The sequence below is a fragment of the Chiloscyllium plagiosum genome, unplaced genomic scaffold (genome assembly GCF_037043375.1).
Source record: "Chiloscyllium plagiosum isolate Xiang-an unplaced genomic scaffold, Cpla_swu_hap1 HiC_scaffold_15, whole genome shotgun sequence".
Lineage (NCBI taxonomy): Eukaryota > Metazoa > Chordata > Chondrichthyes > Orectolobiformes > Hemiscylliidae > Chiloscyllium > Chiloscyllium plagiosum.
This window is the reverse complement of record NW_028270153.1, coordinates 33,865,597-33,882,887: the sequence shown is the minus strand read 5'-3', so window position 1 is coordinate 33,882,887 and position 17,291 is coordinate 33,865,597. Positions and strand designations below refer to the sequence as shown.

Genomic DNA, 17,291 nt, shown 5'->3' with positions numbered 1-17,291 from the left:
CTCACCATCATGAAAATTTGGAAGTTCTTTACTTACCACCATAATATACCGAGGTCTGTACTGAATTGTACCAAAAAGGCCAAGTATGACAACAATGATGTGCAAGAAGTTTGCGAGAATGGGAGCCCACTGATAGCCCAGGAAATCAAAGATCTGTCTCTCCAAAGCAGCAAGCTTAAAGGAAAATGAGAGAACAAAAATGAGTCAATTATTATCAACCATTCTTTATAGAAACAAGTAAGAACTTGTATCAATGTTATATAGTATCACATCTCTCAAAAAACTATCCCAAAGTGCATTAAATACAACATAACTTAAGAAAGGTGGTAAGGACAAGCCAGGGAACTATAGATCAGCGAGCCTGACATCGGTGGTGGGCAAGTTGTTGGAAGGAATCCTGAGGGACATGTATTTGGAAAGCCAAGCTCTGATTAGGAATAGTCAACATTACTTTGTGCATGGGAAATCATGTCTCACAAACATGATTGATTTTTTTTTTGAAGACGTAACAAAGAGGATTGATGAGGGCAGAGCGGTACACGTGATCTATATTGACTTTAGTAAGGCGTTCGACAAGGTTCACCATGGGAGACTGGTTAGCAAGATTAGATTTCATGGAATACTGGGAGAACTAGCCATTTGGATACAGAACTGGCTCAAAGATAGAAGACAGAGGGTGATGGTGGTGGGTTGTTTTTCAGACTGGAGGCCTGTGACAGTGGAGTGCCACAAGGATCACTGCTGGGTCCACTACTTTTTGTCATTTATATCAATTATTTGGATGTGGACATAAGAGGTATAGTTAGTAAGTTTGCAGATGACACCAAAATTGGAGGTGTAGTGTACAGCGAAGAAAGTTACGTCAGATTACAACGGGAAATTGATCAGACGGGCCGATGGGCTGAGGAGTGGCAGATGGAGTTTAATTTAGATAAATGTGATGTGCTGCATTTTGGGAAAGCAAATCTTAGCAGGACTGATACACTTAATGGTAAGGTCCTAGGGAGTGTTGCTGAACAAAGAGATCTTGGAGTGCAGGTTAATAGCTGCTTGAAAGTAGAGTCGCAGGTAGATCGGATAGCGAAGAAGGCGTTTGGTATGCTTTCCTTTGCTGGTCAGAGTGTTGAGTACAGGAGTAGGGAGGTCATGTTGCGGCTGTACAGGACATTGGTTGGGCCACATTTGGAATATTATGTGCAATTTTGGTCTCCTTCCTATCGGAAGGATGTTGTGAAACTTGAAAGGGTTCAGAAAGGATTTACAAGGATGTTGCCAGGGTTGGAGGATTTGATCTATAGGGAGATGTTGAATGGGCTAGGGCTGTTTTCCCTGCAGTGTTCGAGGCTGAGGGTGATCTTATAGAGGTTTATAAGATTATGTGGGGCATGGATAGGGTAAATTCTAGACTCCCTGGGATGGGGGAGTCCAGAACTAGAGGGCATAGGTTTAGGGTGAGAGGGGAAAAGATATAAAAGAGACCCAAGGCACTTTTTCACGCAGAGGGTGGTGTGTGTGTGGACTGTGCTGCCTGAGGAAGTGGTGGAGGTTAGTACAATTGCAACATTTAAAAGGCATCTGGATGGGTATCTGAATAGGTAGGATTTGGAGGGATAGAGGCCAGGTGGGACTAGATTAGATTAGATTCCCTACAGTGTGGAAACAGGCCCTTCAGCCCAACTAGTCCACACCGACCCTCCCAAGATTAACCTGACTAATGCTCCTAACAATATGGGCAATTTAGCACGGCCAATTCACCTGACCTGCACATCTTTGGAGTGTGGGAGGAAACCAGAACACCCAGGGGAAACTCACACAGACACGGGGAGAACGTGCCAACTCCACACAGACAGTCACCCGAGGCTGGAATTGAACCTGGGACCCTGGTGCAGTGAGGCAGCAGTGCTAACCACTGAGCCACCGTGCATTGGGATATCTGGACGGCATAGCCAATTTGGACCAAAAGTCAGCTTCCGTATTGACCATCTCTATGGCTCTGTAACATTACCATGCCCCAAAATGATGAGACACATACCCATGGTTGAGAGACAAAATTAAGATTTTGAACTCTACTCGAGAAGCCTCACCTAACACAATTTTAGAAATTTTTGCAGATGTTCATTAAATTGGCTTTTTATATTTGATGACACAGTTAATCCACAATAAACAATTCCAGAGTTACAAAATTGGTTTGAGTAATCTGAAATGAAAACTATAGAAGTGCACCTTTGTAATACCATTTCAAATCACAGAGTAAATCAGACCAATGAAAATCGAAACTGATAGCTATTTGATAAATGCATCCATTTTCAAAAAGCAAAATAGTGTCCTCTGCCACAAGGGAATGTAGAAATGCAGACAAAAATAGAACATTTCACAATCTGTAGATACGGACTGAATTTTTGAGTTTCTACTGTTCATCTCAACTTTGCAGAAAAGAGGTCTGTTACAAATTAATCAACTTTAAACAATAATATACTGCAGGTAGATTTAATAAGCTGAGGGTTGGACAAAGTGCTGGCAGGAGCAGGGGTGGGATGAATTTGGGAGAAAAAGTGTAGAGGCTCAAAGTGGAAGGTATTTTAGAGGGGATACCTCCAATGCACAGAGAGCACCTCCCAAAGGAAGTACAATCCCCTTCCTTCCCATTGGTTCACGTGCTTCGGACAGAGCTTGTTGTTATATTTCCACTCTGAGTCCACTTGGATGAATGTGTTTAATTACACTTCAACACCTAGAGAATGTTTGTTAACAATGATCTCGTTATTTTTAATCAATTTTAGCATTTGGGTACTGTGTTAAAATAACAGTTATAACATGCTGCTTAATCACTTGGATATACCCTGTCTATAAAGCCATACAAAACCTGTTTTGAATTTACTGACACTATGCCATAAAATCTCTGCAGTGCAGAAAGAGGCCATTCAGCTCAACGAGTCTGCACAAACCCTCCAAACAGCATCCTATTGAGACAAAGCATCCTCCCCAGACACAGACCCCTACCCTATCCCCATAACCTTCCATTTCCCATAGCTAATCCAACTAACATCCCTGGACATTACAGACAATTTAGCACCACCAATCCATCTAACCTGTGGAAGGAAACCGCAGCACCTGGCAGAAATCCACGCAGACACAGGGAGAACGTACAAAATTCACACAGACACTCAAGGGCGGAATTTAACTTGGGTTCCTGGTACTGTGAAGCAGCAGTGTTAATATCTAAATTACCATGCCACCCCCATTTATTTCTCTTGATCGTTAAATAATTGTCACAACCAGACAAGGAGGTCAATTGACGCCCCTGTTTTTAATGCCTTCAGTTTCTAACTCTAGGTTTCTAACTCTTTTTAGCACACAAAACATTCTACATCAAATGAAACCCAGGTTGCTCGTCCAAGAATGAGGGAGCTCATTACAAGCTTGTCTTGAGTGAAAGAAACAGAAAGTTTTATTGCCTACTAACCATGAGAAAACTTTTAAAAAACACATCAAAATCACACACACACAAATATCAGTACAAAATCTGTGAGTGGCACAGTGGTTAGCACTGCTGCCTCACAGCGCCAGAGACCCGGGTTCAATTCCCACTTCAGGCGACTCTCTGTGTGGAGTTTGCACATTCTCCCAGTGTCTGCGTGGCTTTCCTCCGGATGCTCCGGTTTCCTCCCACAATCCAAAAATGTGCAAGTTAGGTGAATTGGCCATGCTAAATTGCCCGTAGTGTTAGGTGTAGGGGAATGGGTCTGGGTGGGTTACGCTTTGGCGGGTCGGTGTGGATTTGTTGGGCCAAAGGGCTTGTTTCCACACTGTAAGTAATCTAATCTAAAAACATGAGACCATCCAGTACAAAATGAAAAATCAAGAATTTACAGTTGAAAGTCTCTGAGGTTTAAACTGAACTGCAGTTTTCTTTGAAGACTTGCACCCTCTAAAGTAGCAAAATTTATAGATACCTTTGAGTTCACAGTAAGTCATCAGGTGCTGTGTTTGAGAGCCTGAAAGTAACAAAGGGATAGAGAGTGAGAAAGAGAGAGGAATCCTTCCAATTCTGCAGTTACAAATCCATCAACTTTCTCTCTCTTTCTCACTCTCTTCCCAAATGCATAAAATACACTTCCTTTGAATATTCCTGGATCTGAGCATATTTTCATTTCCCTAAACTGGATAACCCCTAAACAACTTTCATCTCAATAAGGGAAATTTTCAAAAAGGTGTAAATACAGATCTGAATAACTGATTCCAATAATTTTGATGATATGGGTTTGTTTCAGTCAAACAGAATAATTAGATAAGACTGATGGCTGATGCAATTTTAACATCCAAAGAATCCACTGTGGAATTGTGGTTGGTGAAGATGGTAAATAAGAAAACACAGCCTTGGGAGCACTCTATCAATCAAGAAACTCATTCCAATATGCATCACAGAACTGGATCTGCCAAGGCAAGTCCAATGAACAAGTTTGGGCTTGACACAGCAAAATGCCTCATACAAGCTGATAAATAGCCATTGGGAAGTTAAAATATTCAGTGTGAGCTCAAACATACTAACACCATAGCATCAGTTTGAGATCCTGGATCCTCATGAGTGTGTGGATGAATTTACCCATCCTTGCCTACCGGTGGAGAGTATGCTTGATAGAACTACGTGCCACATACAGGTTAGAGGTGGAAAGGTGGACATGCCTTTGATCATAAGAAATAGAAATAGTAGGCTGTTTGATGATTCACCATACTTCACGTCCACTTTTCTGCCCTTTCAACCATTACCTTTGACTCTCCTAATGATCAAGAATTGAGCTCTCTCAGCCTCAATTACACTCAAGGACTCTACCTTCACAACTCTCTGTGGCAAGGAGTTCCAAGTGCTGACAACCCTCTGAGAGAAGAAAGTCTTCCTCATCTTAATTGGTGTCCCTTTATCCTGAGACTGTACCCTTAGATACTAGAATCTCCCATGAGGGGAAACATCATCTCAGTATTTATCCTGTAAAACTCCTCAAGAATCCAATAAGTTTCAATGAGATCACCACTCGATTTTCTGAATTTTACTGAGTAGAGTCCTAACTTGATTAGCTTTTGCTCAGAAGACAATCTATCCATACTAGGGATCTTCCTAAGGATCTTTCAAGATGGTGGCAGGGTAGGAGGGGGCTAAGCCTTGAACTTGTCCACTTCCTTAGGCTTTCTTTCTGTTTTTTTCCTTCTTTTTGCTTTTGTTCTTTTTTTGTATTCTTTTTTCTTAGCTTTATTTTCTTTTAAGCCTGGAGAGTGGTGGGTGAAGCAGCAGCAATGCCAGGACGAGCCAGACATAGCTCCACCCCAGCCCAGGGTCTCCCAGCGAGCAAGGTACAATTTCTAGGCTGACTGCCCAGATCCTAACCTGCGGACTAGGCTGTAGCTCCAGGTCTGCAGCTAGGCCCGGGTGCCTGAAGGATGAGAAATGTGGTCTCGGCCCAGTATGGTGGTCTTGCCTCACCATGACGGTCTCACCCCATGTGGAGGGCTTCTTCATCTTCAGAGTCCAGGTATTACAGAGGCTTGGCAGGTGGTCTCATCCAGAAATGCAGTCTTGGCCCAGCATAACGGTCTTCTTTGGTGGAGGCTTCCAGCCCAGTATTCCAGTGGCCTGGCGTGATGGTCTTGTCCCGCTGCACCTTCAGGATATTCTATTGTTACTTAATTGGCTTTTGCAAAGCCCAGGAGCTGTGATGAACTTTATCTTAGTTTTACTTTTTTAAAATTATTATGTATGATTTCTGCAAATGATGTAGGCACCATTGTGGGATGATTTATAAAACCTTTCATTGTATTTTTCATGTAGAAATACACATGACAATATATTTCTATTCTAATCTAATTTCTATTATATTCTCTAAACTGCCTCCAATGCAATGATATAGTTCCATAAATAAGGGGACCGAAACAGCTCACAGTATTCCAGTTGTGGTCTCAACAACACCTTGCAGTAAGACTTCCCTAATCTTATACTCCAACTCCCTTGAAATAAGGGCCAACATTCCATTCGTCTTCCTGATTACCTGCTGCACCTATGTGCTAGCTCACAATGTTTTGTGTTCAAGTACCCCCAAATCCCTTTGTATTACAACTTTTCCTTTCCAAAATGAACGACTTCACATTTTCCCATGTTATACTTCATTTTTCAATTTTTTTGCCCACTTACTTACCTACCAATATATCTCTATAAACTGCTTGTATCCCTCTCACAACCTGTCTTTCTATCTATTTATTATCATCTGCAAATTTCATATTTGCTATATTACATTCACTTCCTTCCCCCAAGTCACTATTTTGTAAACAATTGTGACCCCTGTGAAATCTCACTGGTCACATGTAACCAACCTGTAAAATAACTCCTTATTCCCCACATGCTGTTTCCTGCCCTTAAGCCAATTCTCTATCCATTGCCAATTTACTTCCTCCAACACTGTGGGCTCTTATCTTACGGTTTAACTGTTGTGAGGTACTTTATCAGACACCTTCTGGAAGTCCAAATACAACCTACACATTGGTTCTCCTCTGTCCAGTCTGGTTGAGACCTCCTCAAAAAAATCTAATAAATTAGTCAGACATAATTTTAATTTCATGAAAGCGTTGTTATTCTATTTGATTAGATTATGATTTTCAAAATGTTCTGCTATTACATCTCTCATAAGTGATTCCAATAATTTGCAACAATCGATGTGAGGCTAATTGGCCTATAGTTACACATTGCTTGCCTCCCTCCCTCGCTTTTTCAATAGGGATATCACATTGGTAGTTTTCCAATCCTCTGGTGCTTCCCCTAGAATTCAACATTTTTGGAAAATTACAAACTAATGCATTCATTATCTCTGTAGCTACCTCTTTAATGATCCTGGAATGTAAACCATCAGGGCCAGGGGTCTTCTCTGCCTTTCGCCTTAATAGCTTGCCTAATGCTACTTCTTTAGTGATGGTGATGGTGCTTAATTCCTTCCTGGTATTTTTTAGTATTAATGGAATGATCAAAGTATCGTCCACCGTAAGGAATGATGCAAAATATCTGTTTAATTCCTCTGCTACTTCCTTGATCCCCCAAACTAATGAATCTATAAATTACTCCTGGGGATATTTCCAATGGAAAAATTTACATACATATTTCTTTAATCTTTTATTTCTGTGAAATGGTTAAGTCATTTCAACTAAGCAGTTTAATTCCGGCATTAAAAGCACTGACGAAGGGACATTACAGTGTAATACTAACAACTGTCATTTTGAAACAAAAAAAAGAAAATGCTGGCAAAAGTCAGCAGATCTGGAAGCATCAGTGGGGAGAGAGCAGCATTAACGTTTCAAGTCCGGTGACTCTTCATCAGAGCTGATAGCAGCTAGCAAGAAAGTGGTATTTATGGTGAAGTTGATGTTGTGGAGTGTTAGGGCTGCCTGTGCTAGAAGCACCGTAAATTGGCCAAGGAAGATTTTTAGCTGAAATAGCAGCTTCCATAGTCTGCTGTTTCAATTCAAACTATAAGCTAGAGTAATTAGATGCTTTCATAGAAGGACTAGTTTAGTTGGGAACATGGTCAGTGTGGACCGAAGGGTCTGTTTCCATGCTGTATGATTCTGACTCTGAGTGTGTCCAAGGTAACAAGATTAACACAGCACACAAAGGATCTTGTGAAACACATACAAAAGAATCCCTGTTGAACACGATGCAAAAATGCAGCTGCTGCTCGTATAAAAACAGTTTGATAAAGAATATCCTTGACTGATAGAAGCCTCCGTACCAGGCTGGTCCAAAGTCATGGGATGGAAGAAAAGGGAAGACCTCCAGGTATTCATTGCCACAGAATATAAGGAATTTAACTGCATTCCCATGGATATGCAGCCTAAGGTAGTGGAAGTCCCCTTTGGTATTAGGAGGGGAGTACAGAATAACTAATACAGGAGCTAAAGCCTGGAAACTCAATGAATAAGATGTTTTGTGAAGGCCCAAGGATAAATAATGAGGAGATCTGGTAAACATCACAAGATCATGAGTCAGCCAAAAGCTGTCAATGCACTGATCTGCAGTCACATGATTAATCTGATTGGATGTCAATGTAATTAATTAATAATACAATTGGCTTGTAACAGATAAAAGTGGCATAAAGCAAATGTATCAAAAGTGTATGTTTCCCTTTGTTAAGTGGAGAAGTCACTGCTCTGCCCAGAGAATTTCTCCCCACTGGGTAAAATAATAAACTCTGATGCTAAAAGTGGTGGTAGTGAGGTGAGCAGATAGGTAGATACAGAGCCCAGAGAGAGAGATAGAGAGATATGAAAAGCATAGGCGGTCAAAGGGATTATTGACAACTGGTCAGGACAGAAGAGAAGCTGAATAAGTGATAATGAGAGCTGAGAGCAGGAGAGAGTGAGTAGGCTGTGGTGAAGCAATTCACATCATGTGATAACAGGACTAAGGGTGGATGAGAATAGGTTGGCTATGCTGAAAGAAACTCAAGTCATGATGGGACCAAGGTTATGGGGGTGACTAAAAAAAATCGAAGGAGAGAATCAGGCACTAAAGTTATTAAACTCTGGCCTACTATCAATAATCCCCTGAATGTCTAACCCTTTTGTATCTCTCGATCTCAGGGCTCCAACTCCACCTATGAACTCACCTCTTTCCCACAATCACCCCCAACCTCACCTTCAATAAAAATGCCACTTTTTCTCATGAAGTTCTGATCAGTTTTGTTGAAGAGTCACCATCCTGGAAACATTAACTCTGCTTTCTCCCCATAGATGGTGCCAGACCTGCTGAGTTTCTCCAGCAATTTCTGTTTTTGTTTCAGATCTTCAGCTCTTTATTCTATTATAATTGTCATTTTGAGTCCTAGAAGTGCATACTTCATTAGAACTTTATATTAGGCTGATGTTTTAAACAGAGTGAAAAGTAAAAATTGAATGTCTTTGTCGTCATAGTTGCATTTTCACTAACATCTACACTTTGATACACTGCAGGCATTCAAGTTAGTTATGAGGAACATTGTGTTGATTCATCCTTTCTGGGCTATGACATCCGTTATTCATTCTCTAGTGTTTGTAGTTATCTATTTGCCAGCAGCAGTGTCAGGTTAGTTCAGAAGAAGTAGGCAAAACTGATGTTGGTACTATTAGCCAGCAGAATGTTTATTTAATTGAAACTACTGCCCTCTCAGCCCACTTCTAAGGTGACTGAAAAGGATACTTGCACTGGCAGTTTTAATAAAATGTAGGTCGGGGCAGCACAGTGGCTCAGTGGTTAGCACTGCAGTCTCTCTGTGCCTGCATGGGTTTCCTCCGGGTGCTCCAGTTTCCTCCCACAGTCCAAAGATGTGCATGTTAGGTGAATTGGCAATGCTAAATTGTCCATAGTGTTAGGTGCATTAGTCAGAGGGAAATGGGTCTAGGTGGGCTACTCTTCGGAGGGTCGGTGTGGACTTGTTGGGCCAAAGGGCCTGTTTCCATAGGAAATCTAATCTAGGTCAAAATCCAGGGATGAACCCTAGTTTCAACATCAAATAGATTATATGTTTGTTCCTTGCGGCATCATGAAACCAGCTGGAGATCCGATCCCAAACACGGTCCAATGTGTGACAATGCTGTCACTGTAAAAGGTTATTTTGTCCTGAGTTTTTTTGAAGAGACGTTGTAAGGCAGAGGTACCAAACTGTCTCAAAGGAAGTAAACAATTTGTGAGGCTTTGGGTTTGTTTTTAAAGTTGGAACAATGGAAGCAGCCTGGGGGTGGCCAGCTCTCACAGGATTTCTAGTTTTCTTTAGTTTTTAGGCTTAGTTTTAAGCAGAAGTCTTTTGCCTCTCAAAAGAGTTAGAGCTTCAGTGAATGTCTCCTAGAAGCTACTTCCATTGAAATTTTTCTTGACTTTTGTTTTCCTCCTGGATTGGAGAACTGCATGTGAGAATCTGTATCTGAATTTGCCTTTTTGCTAAGGAGTGTGTTTGTGGGATGTTACTAAATTGGAACAATAATTAGTAATATCTATTATTTAGTTAAATTTTCCAATAGTTAAATTATTCTACATTCCTCTTTCTTTTGGTTTTATTTTAACTATAGTGCTTAAATAAATTGTGTTTTGCTTCAAACTGAATAGTTTGACCATTTGCATTGCATCTAAAAATAGCACTTCACATCTACATTTAAAATAAGAAAAAGTTAGAGTCGAGGCTACCATCTTAAAATATATTGAGGGGGGTCTGGTCTGGTCTGGTCTGGTCTGATCCATAACAAGTGGAAAGCTGCTTCCTAGGCTCTAACCCAATTTATCCATCCCCACTGAACATGTCTGAAGCAACAAATCAGTCCCAACTGACTGATCCCAGGAATACCCATGGCACATGAGAAACTTAAATGTTTAGATGGTTATTTAGAATTAAAGTTGTCAGAAGTAGCATAATGTCAGGAACTGTAGAATTCAGGCAAACACACAAAAGATGCTTCTCTATGTAAAAATAAAATTCACTAGTTTAATCCTAAAATGGCCATTGGTGATTATAATGCTTGCAGGTTCAGCATATTTATCTGAGAGTCCCTTGTCTGCATTTTTAACTGAAGTGCTATCCAGTGTTCTTTCCCTGCCCTGTGTGGATGGCCCATTTGTTACAATGTCAGATCCCTTTCAGATTCTCACACAATCTCCATGCTGCTTCTTAAAGGGACAGTGCTTTCACAGCTTGTTTGTCTCTTTTATGGCATATTCCCAATCGTTATGTGACCAGTTGAGAAGGAAATGTGTCATTCAACTATTTAATTGAAACGTGTTCAAGCTGGCTGTAAAATAACTGGGCTCCACTGGTTGAGGGAAGGAGCAAAGAGAGAATGCAGCAGGCTGGAAATTTGCAAATGAAGTTAACACAAACAACCTGCCACATGATACTGCAGCACTTAACTGGATATACAGTGGATTTGTTTATATTATATTTTCTTTCAGTTTCCTCATTCAGAGCTGAGCAGTTTAAGAGAAGGTGTAGGAGAGCCTGGGGAAGAAGGAAGTGAGATGATTATGGGTTTGGGGTTTTGGAGGCATGGATGGAGCTCATGAACCAGGTAAGAGATCAAATGTCAGGGAGTTGAATTAATTGCAATAAGTAGACAATTACGTAGTTGGTGGAAGGAGAGATCGTGGCTTTGGGAGAAAATCTGGGTCAAGGGGTTGATATCTGGGTCAAGGGGTTGATATGACCTCGCTAGGGATTGCAAACACAAGGAGTGAAGTAGCTTAAATTGTGGGAGAGGTGCCTAGTATGAAATACTCCTGCTCTTCCAGACTGTAAATTAAAGGACTTATATCTTTACTAAGGGAATTATATCTTGAACCTCCATGTTATATCTTGAACCTCCATATGGCTGCTGAGCATGTGCAAAAGGAGCTTTATTAGAGAGATGGCAGGTCACATGGAACTGGAGTCTAGGTCTGTAAATAAAATGTCTTCTCTTACAATCCTTGGTATATTGTTATGACACGGGGTAAACCCTCCTGCTTAATTTAAACCAGTGACACAGAAAAGATTTATCCCATGCAGTAATCTGTGAAAATTCGAGAGGCCAAAAACTATTTAAAGTAAAAATTAATAACTTTATTTCTTAAAGTATAACAGAGAATAATTAACTAACAACTATTTCCAACTCCTTCCTATAACCTATCTTTTACTTTCCCCTCTACAATACTGCTCCGATAAAAATCCCGATTAAGATTTACAAAACAAAATTTCTTATCTCAAAACCAGGCAGCTTTCAGTTCATCTCTATATTCCTGTCTTCTTCTTTTTGGGGATTATGCTTCGCTGGTTACTGATTGATAAAGATACCTTTAAGACAGCGATTTATCGGGCAGTCTTTACATGCTGGTGGCTTGGCAGTTCTTCTCAAAACTGTTCAATTTTCCCCGGTCTTATACCCCCAAAGCATTGAATTGTGAATTGGCTTTTAGGATTATCAATATACTCAATTCAAACTTGATTGAAGGTTGGTATTTTGGGGGGATATCATTTAAACTGATTGGCCTAATTTGAATCTGCTTTTGTCTCCAGGCAACCAGCTACACTAACTGCTGGACCAAAAGGTTACATTATATCTTTTTTCATAACATTTCGTGCTGTCAGGTAGTTCTGTTGCTTTTAACTCCCTTAAAGGCACTGTACATCTTCATAACAATATGGTTATGTTCAATAAACCCTGTTGTTGCTTACTCATAAGAATGTAGATCTCAGCTTAGTATGTGGTGGCAACACTGATCAGATTTACTGAAACCAGTGCAAGTGATTAGAGTCTGAAATGAAGGCCAATGGCAGTAAACTACGAGGTGAATCCAGCAATCTGAACTCAGTGGTGCTAGGAGCCAGATAGTGACAGATATTGAGGTATACTCATGCACTGAACCGCAGAATGGGAAAGCACACATCGAACCTGAAGGAAGGGACAGGTGAAGGCCCTCAGTACACAATATAATTGACATCAGGAAGAACTCAATTGGCTTCAGTAGTAAAGGAGTACAGAAACTAAAGTACTTGAGGAGATTGGGGAAATAAAATAAGGACTCAGAGAACACTGTGATGGCAAAAACCTGAAGGAATAGGGTGCAGACCACGCCTCAAAGGAACTCCACTGATAGGAAAACCTCACACAGCTAGTTTAATAGGAGATTCATGTGTGTAAAGAGAGAGACTGGGGTAAAGCTGCAATGGCAGCACAAAACATTACACACAGAGCAGAGCAGTCTGCAGGAATCCCAATTATACAGGACCCAGATGGACAGAACAAACTCTTCCTAGGTGATGCTACAGGCCCACTGCCAGAATATGATTTACTTGATGGTACAGGAATAAATTAGCAGGACAAATTTTGCTGCACACAGATTAGAGTAAATGACAGAGAATCTAGTTTAAATTGGCTGCCAGAGAAGGACAGTGATCCTTTTGGATGCTGAGTCATGGTCAAGGTTCGGAATCTTCGGGTCATCCTCCATTAAGCTTTGAGGCTGCCGAAGTACAAGAATTCGAGAAAGAGACCAGTTCCAGTCTACACTTGGATTATGTGCAATTCTTAATCATTACGTTCTTTATTAAGGTGAGCTGTTTGCATAGCTTTAAACATTTTTCAGTTAGCAGACACCATAGACACGTCAGCCTGAGCACTGCAAACGGGTGAAACTGGCATTCTATTTTTCTCAAAACAGAAACTGGAAATGGAAGGCACCAGAGAAAGCAATACTTTCTCTTTGGACTGATTCTGGACAGTGGTATGCTTTTCATAATACAGTTACAATTAAGGAAACCAGAAAAGTTGTTCATTATGTCTTTTTATAGAAATAACTGTACATACATCTATACACAAAAAGCTATCATTGGTGATTGAAGATTGGTGAGGGTACAGCAAAACAGTTGCAAGTTTTGTCTCTAATAGCAACTACATCTCAATAAATTCACTATATGTCAGATGCTTTATTTTTTTGATAACATAAAAGTAAATCTTTATGAAATAAAACTGTTCCATATTAAATGATCCAATTGATGTAGTTCATGACAATAACATGCAAGACATAAATCTTTATGAAATAAAACTGTTCCATATTAAATGATCCAATTGATGTAGTTCATGACAATAACATGCAAGACATAAATCTACCATCCAGTAGTTCCTTAATTCCTGTAACCTTAGTTTACAGATTTCACATTCATTTGCAAGAATTCATCACATTAGTTTCCCTGGTTCCCAATTACCTATGTATTGTCTGTTGAAAGGCTTAAAACTACTCGATGACTTGTGTGGATGCTCACTCCCCTATGCAGAACATCTCCCAATTTTATGGTCCTACAGTCTCTTTTGCAGTTCTTTACTCCTTTTTACAACCTCTCATACACCTTTGCAGAACCTTGCCCCCATTTGCAGGCTCAATGTTTTGCAGCCTCTCCCTGTCCCTTGCAGTCCTTTCCACTTCCCATTTTTCCCTGTTGCTATGACCTGTGGCCTCATAAGCCTGGCTTCCTCTGACATCATTAAATGCTACCATTCACCTTCCCAGTAGTGCTCCAGTCAGAGGCATCACCATTCAGCAAAGGCAAGATAGAACCACCCTTAGATTGAAGAAGTATTTCATCCTGGCTTCTGACCCATTCTAAATAACGAGGAGACTTTTCTCAAATTGATCATCCCCATGATTGAACTTGCCAAGGTGACCAGTGCTTTCGAGAGGTGAGTTCGCTACTGAACCCATGTATCTTGAGTGTTGGCACAGAAATCTTTAATTTGTATGCAAGACACCTGAAATGTATAAGTGGGTCACACAATGCAGGCAATCAAGGGGCTTTTCAATAAAGAAACAACAACCCAAGCTACAGAGCTCCTACACTGAGAAATACCATAGAAAAGTTTAAAAACTAGCATCACATGGAATTGGCTGTGTTAAATAGATGCAAATTTTTTTAAAATTCTTGAGAGAGGGGCATAATTCACTGGGCCAGCATTTATTGCCCACTCTACTTGCCCTTGAGATGCTGGTACTGAGTTGCCTTCTTGAGGGAGTAAGTTCCAAGATTTTGACTGTGCATTTGTCAAGATTGTCAACTCACTAGTGCCCAAGGCATCCACTCCAGTTCCATCCTCTGAAATGACAACATGGTGTCCAATATAGAAACATAGAAATTTGGAGGGTACAACAGATACACAACCCAGTTCAAACTTAAAACTGTTGAGAATGCAGAGGAAACAAGTAATTCTGCAGCAGCGAGAGAATTCAAAGCAGGGAACATTGGAAATTGGAAGAAGCTCTCTACGCAGTTTAGGCAAATGTTTAAGAATAAAGGGCAGCACAGTGGCACAGTGGTTAGCACTGCTGCCTCACAGCGCCTCGGGCAACTGTCTGTGTGGAGTTTGCACATTCTCCCCGTGTCTGTGTGGGTTTCCTCCCACAGTCTAATGATGTGCAGGTTAGGTGAATTGGCCATGCTAAATTGCCCGTAGTATCAGGTGAAGGGGTAAAATGTAGGGGAATGGGTCTGGGTGGTTTGGTCTTTGGAGGGTCGGTGTGGACTTGTTGGGCCAAAGGGCCTGTTTCCACACTGTAAGTAATCTAATCTAAGCATAATGAGAGGTAAGTGCAGCAAGTGACAACAACTGGAAGATGAAATTGCAAAAAGCTTCAATAATAATCACTAGACTTGACTCATTTCTTGCAAGTCTATCACAGTCATTATCCTGAAACGAACCAGAAAAATAGGCTTTTGTGGATTTCAAAGCAGGCATCCTTGCAAGAGGTTAAAATCAACGAGGTAAAAACGATGACTGCAGATGCTGGAAACCAGATTCTGGATCAGTGGTGCTGGAAGAGCACAACAATTCAGGCAGCATCCGACGAGCAGCAAAATCGACGTTTCGGGCAAAAGCCCTTCATCAGGAAGCCTTCCTGATGAAGGGCTTTTGCCCAAAACGTCGATTTTGCTGCTCGTCGGATGCTGCCTGAATTGCTGTGCTCTTCCAGCACCACTGATCCAGAGTTTGTGGATTTCAAAGCCACCCCAAGATGTTATATCTATTTGTAAGGATAAATAATTTTGTGGTGTGACAAAAGATCAAGATTTCCCAGAAAAACTTGATGTCACATTTATCACATTTCAGCAGTTTATAATCAAGCATTGCCAAAATAATGGATACACATAAACTGTACTTGGAACTTCAATGAGACACTCATGAATTTTGGCAAGCCAGCTAGTCAAATGCAAGCAAGTTTGGAAAGAAAACAGTAGTGGTGAATACAATTGGCCATGAAAAGTGTAGATTAACATTGTGCTGTTATGTAAGCCTGATGAGATGAAGCTGAAGTCAATGGTAATATTCCACCTCAAAACTGTTCCAAAACAGCAATCCAAAAAGCAGTTGTCAGTCATGTTCACTATAAAGGATGGATGAAGATGGCTTTATGGAATTTCCAACCCCAGGTAAGGTAAAGTCCCCATGGTTCTGCAGATCACAGGGCAGCTTTCATTCAAGAGAGCTTGTGGTGATTTAACCTGTCAATGGCCATGCCTTAAGTGAAGAGAGAGTTTGAGAAGGAGAGTTCTTGGTAACTTTCTTGGATAGGGGAATAGCATCCATGCTGTTGGCATCACACAGTATTGCTGTCCAACCAACTTAGCTAACCAACCTCCTCCACAATATGGAGATTGTTGTTAAGCTATTCAAGAAATCTAAGATATCCAAGGCAGAATGGGACAGAAGGTAACTATTTGTGGAATGATGTGATTCCAAAATATTTGCTGATGAAGGTGATGCTGATGATTCATATGAAGAAGCAGATTGAGATAAGTCGTTTGGTTTATAAATTGAGGAGGAGGGTGATGTTATTGTTTTTAATGCATGTTCTACTGCTAGGTAGCATGTTTTATCTGTACTCTGTTAAAAACTGCAATAATATAAATTTTGAATATCGCTTTTGCTGAACTTAATACATTTAAATTTAACATACAAAAATTGCCTATGTCTCAAGGGAAATTATTATTGCTTCAATGAAAATTCAATAACAAAAATATTTTTGATTCCTTCTGTTTTTACTTTTGTGGAGAATAGCAGGCAAGAAACATTTCTGGCTTGGCAACTCTGTGTTGTGAGACAAGGTGAAAGGGTGATTTTCAACCCACAAAAGTATTACTCCTGAAAAAGTCAACCTCATGCTTTTTCACTAAAAATGTGGTCACAGAAACTTGATTTTTACATGAGTACATAACATAATTATTTTGCCATGAAAAAAACATATTAGTTGATTTTAAAACAATGTTTCACACTTACTTTGAAGATACCAAAGCCGTAAAAAAATTACAAGTACTTTTTATTCACAAGGAATTGTAAGTAAAATTAATAATAGCATCTAATATCATACAAAAAAGCCATGGGTAACCACCATTAGGTTACATTTAAAATTGATAAATCATTATTAAAATTAGTATTGTCTAATAGAAAACATTGACTAATCATTGGATTGGTGACATTGTATTAACCACACATTAATTGTACTAACCATGCTTTATATACACTAATTGCATACAGATAAACATATTTCCCATGTATATATTTACTCAACAAAGCAGCATTCAATGAGAGACTTTAGCATTCTGGCCTGGGTTTTTCAAACACAGCATGTTAGTTCAGAAACAAACCAACAAGAGTCAGCCATTTAGACTTGCAAGTATATTCTGGCATTTGATAAGATGATGATTGCTCTCTGACCTAAATCTACATAGGCAGTGTCCCTTAAAAACTTTGGTAAACAAAAATCTCGC

At 40.2% G+C, this 17,291-nt stretch overlaps 1 protein-coding gene across 4 annotated transcripts in view; it reads right to left on the bottom strand.

The window, feature by feature from the left end:
- The window catches only part of LOC122560139 (sodium/potassium-transporting ATPase subunit beta-1-interacting protein 3-like), a 204,972-nt gene that overhangs the window by 133,937 nt on the left and 53,744 nt on the right, over positions 1 to 17,291 (bottom strand). For all 4 annotated transcript variants that reach the window (XM_043710427.2, XM_043710429.2, XM_043710424.2 and 1 more), the window contains one exon: positions 37 to 174. In XM_043710427.2, the coding sequence (XP_043566362.1) occupies positions 37 to 174 (138 nt within the window). The remainder of the gene's footprint in view (positions 1 to 36; positions 175 to 17,291) is intronic.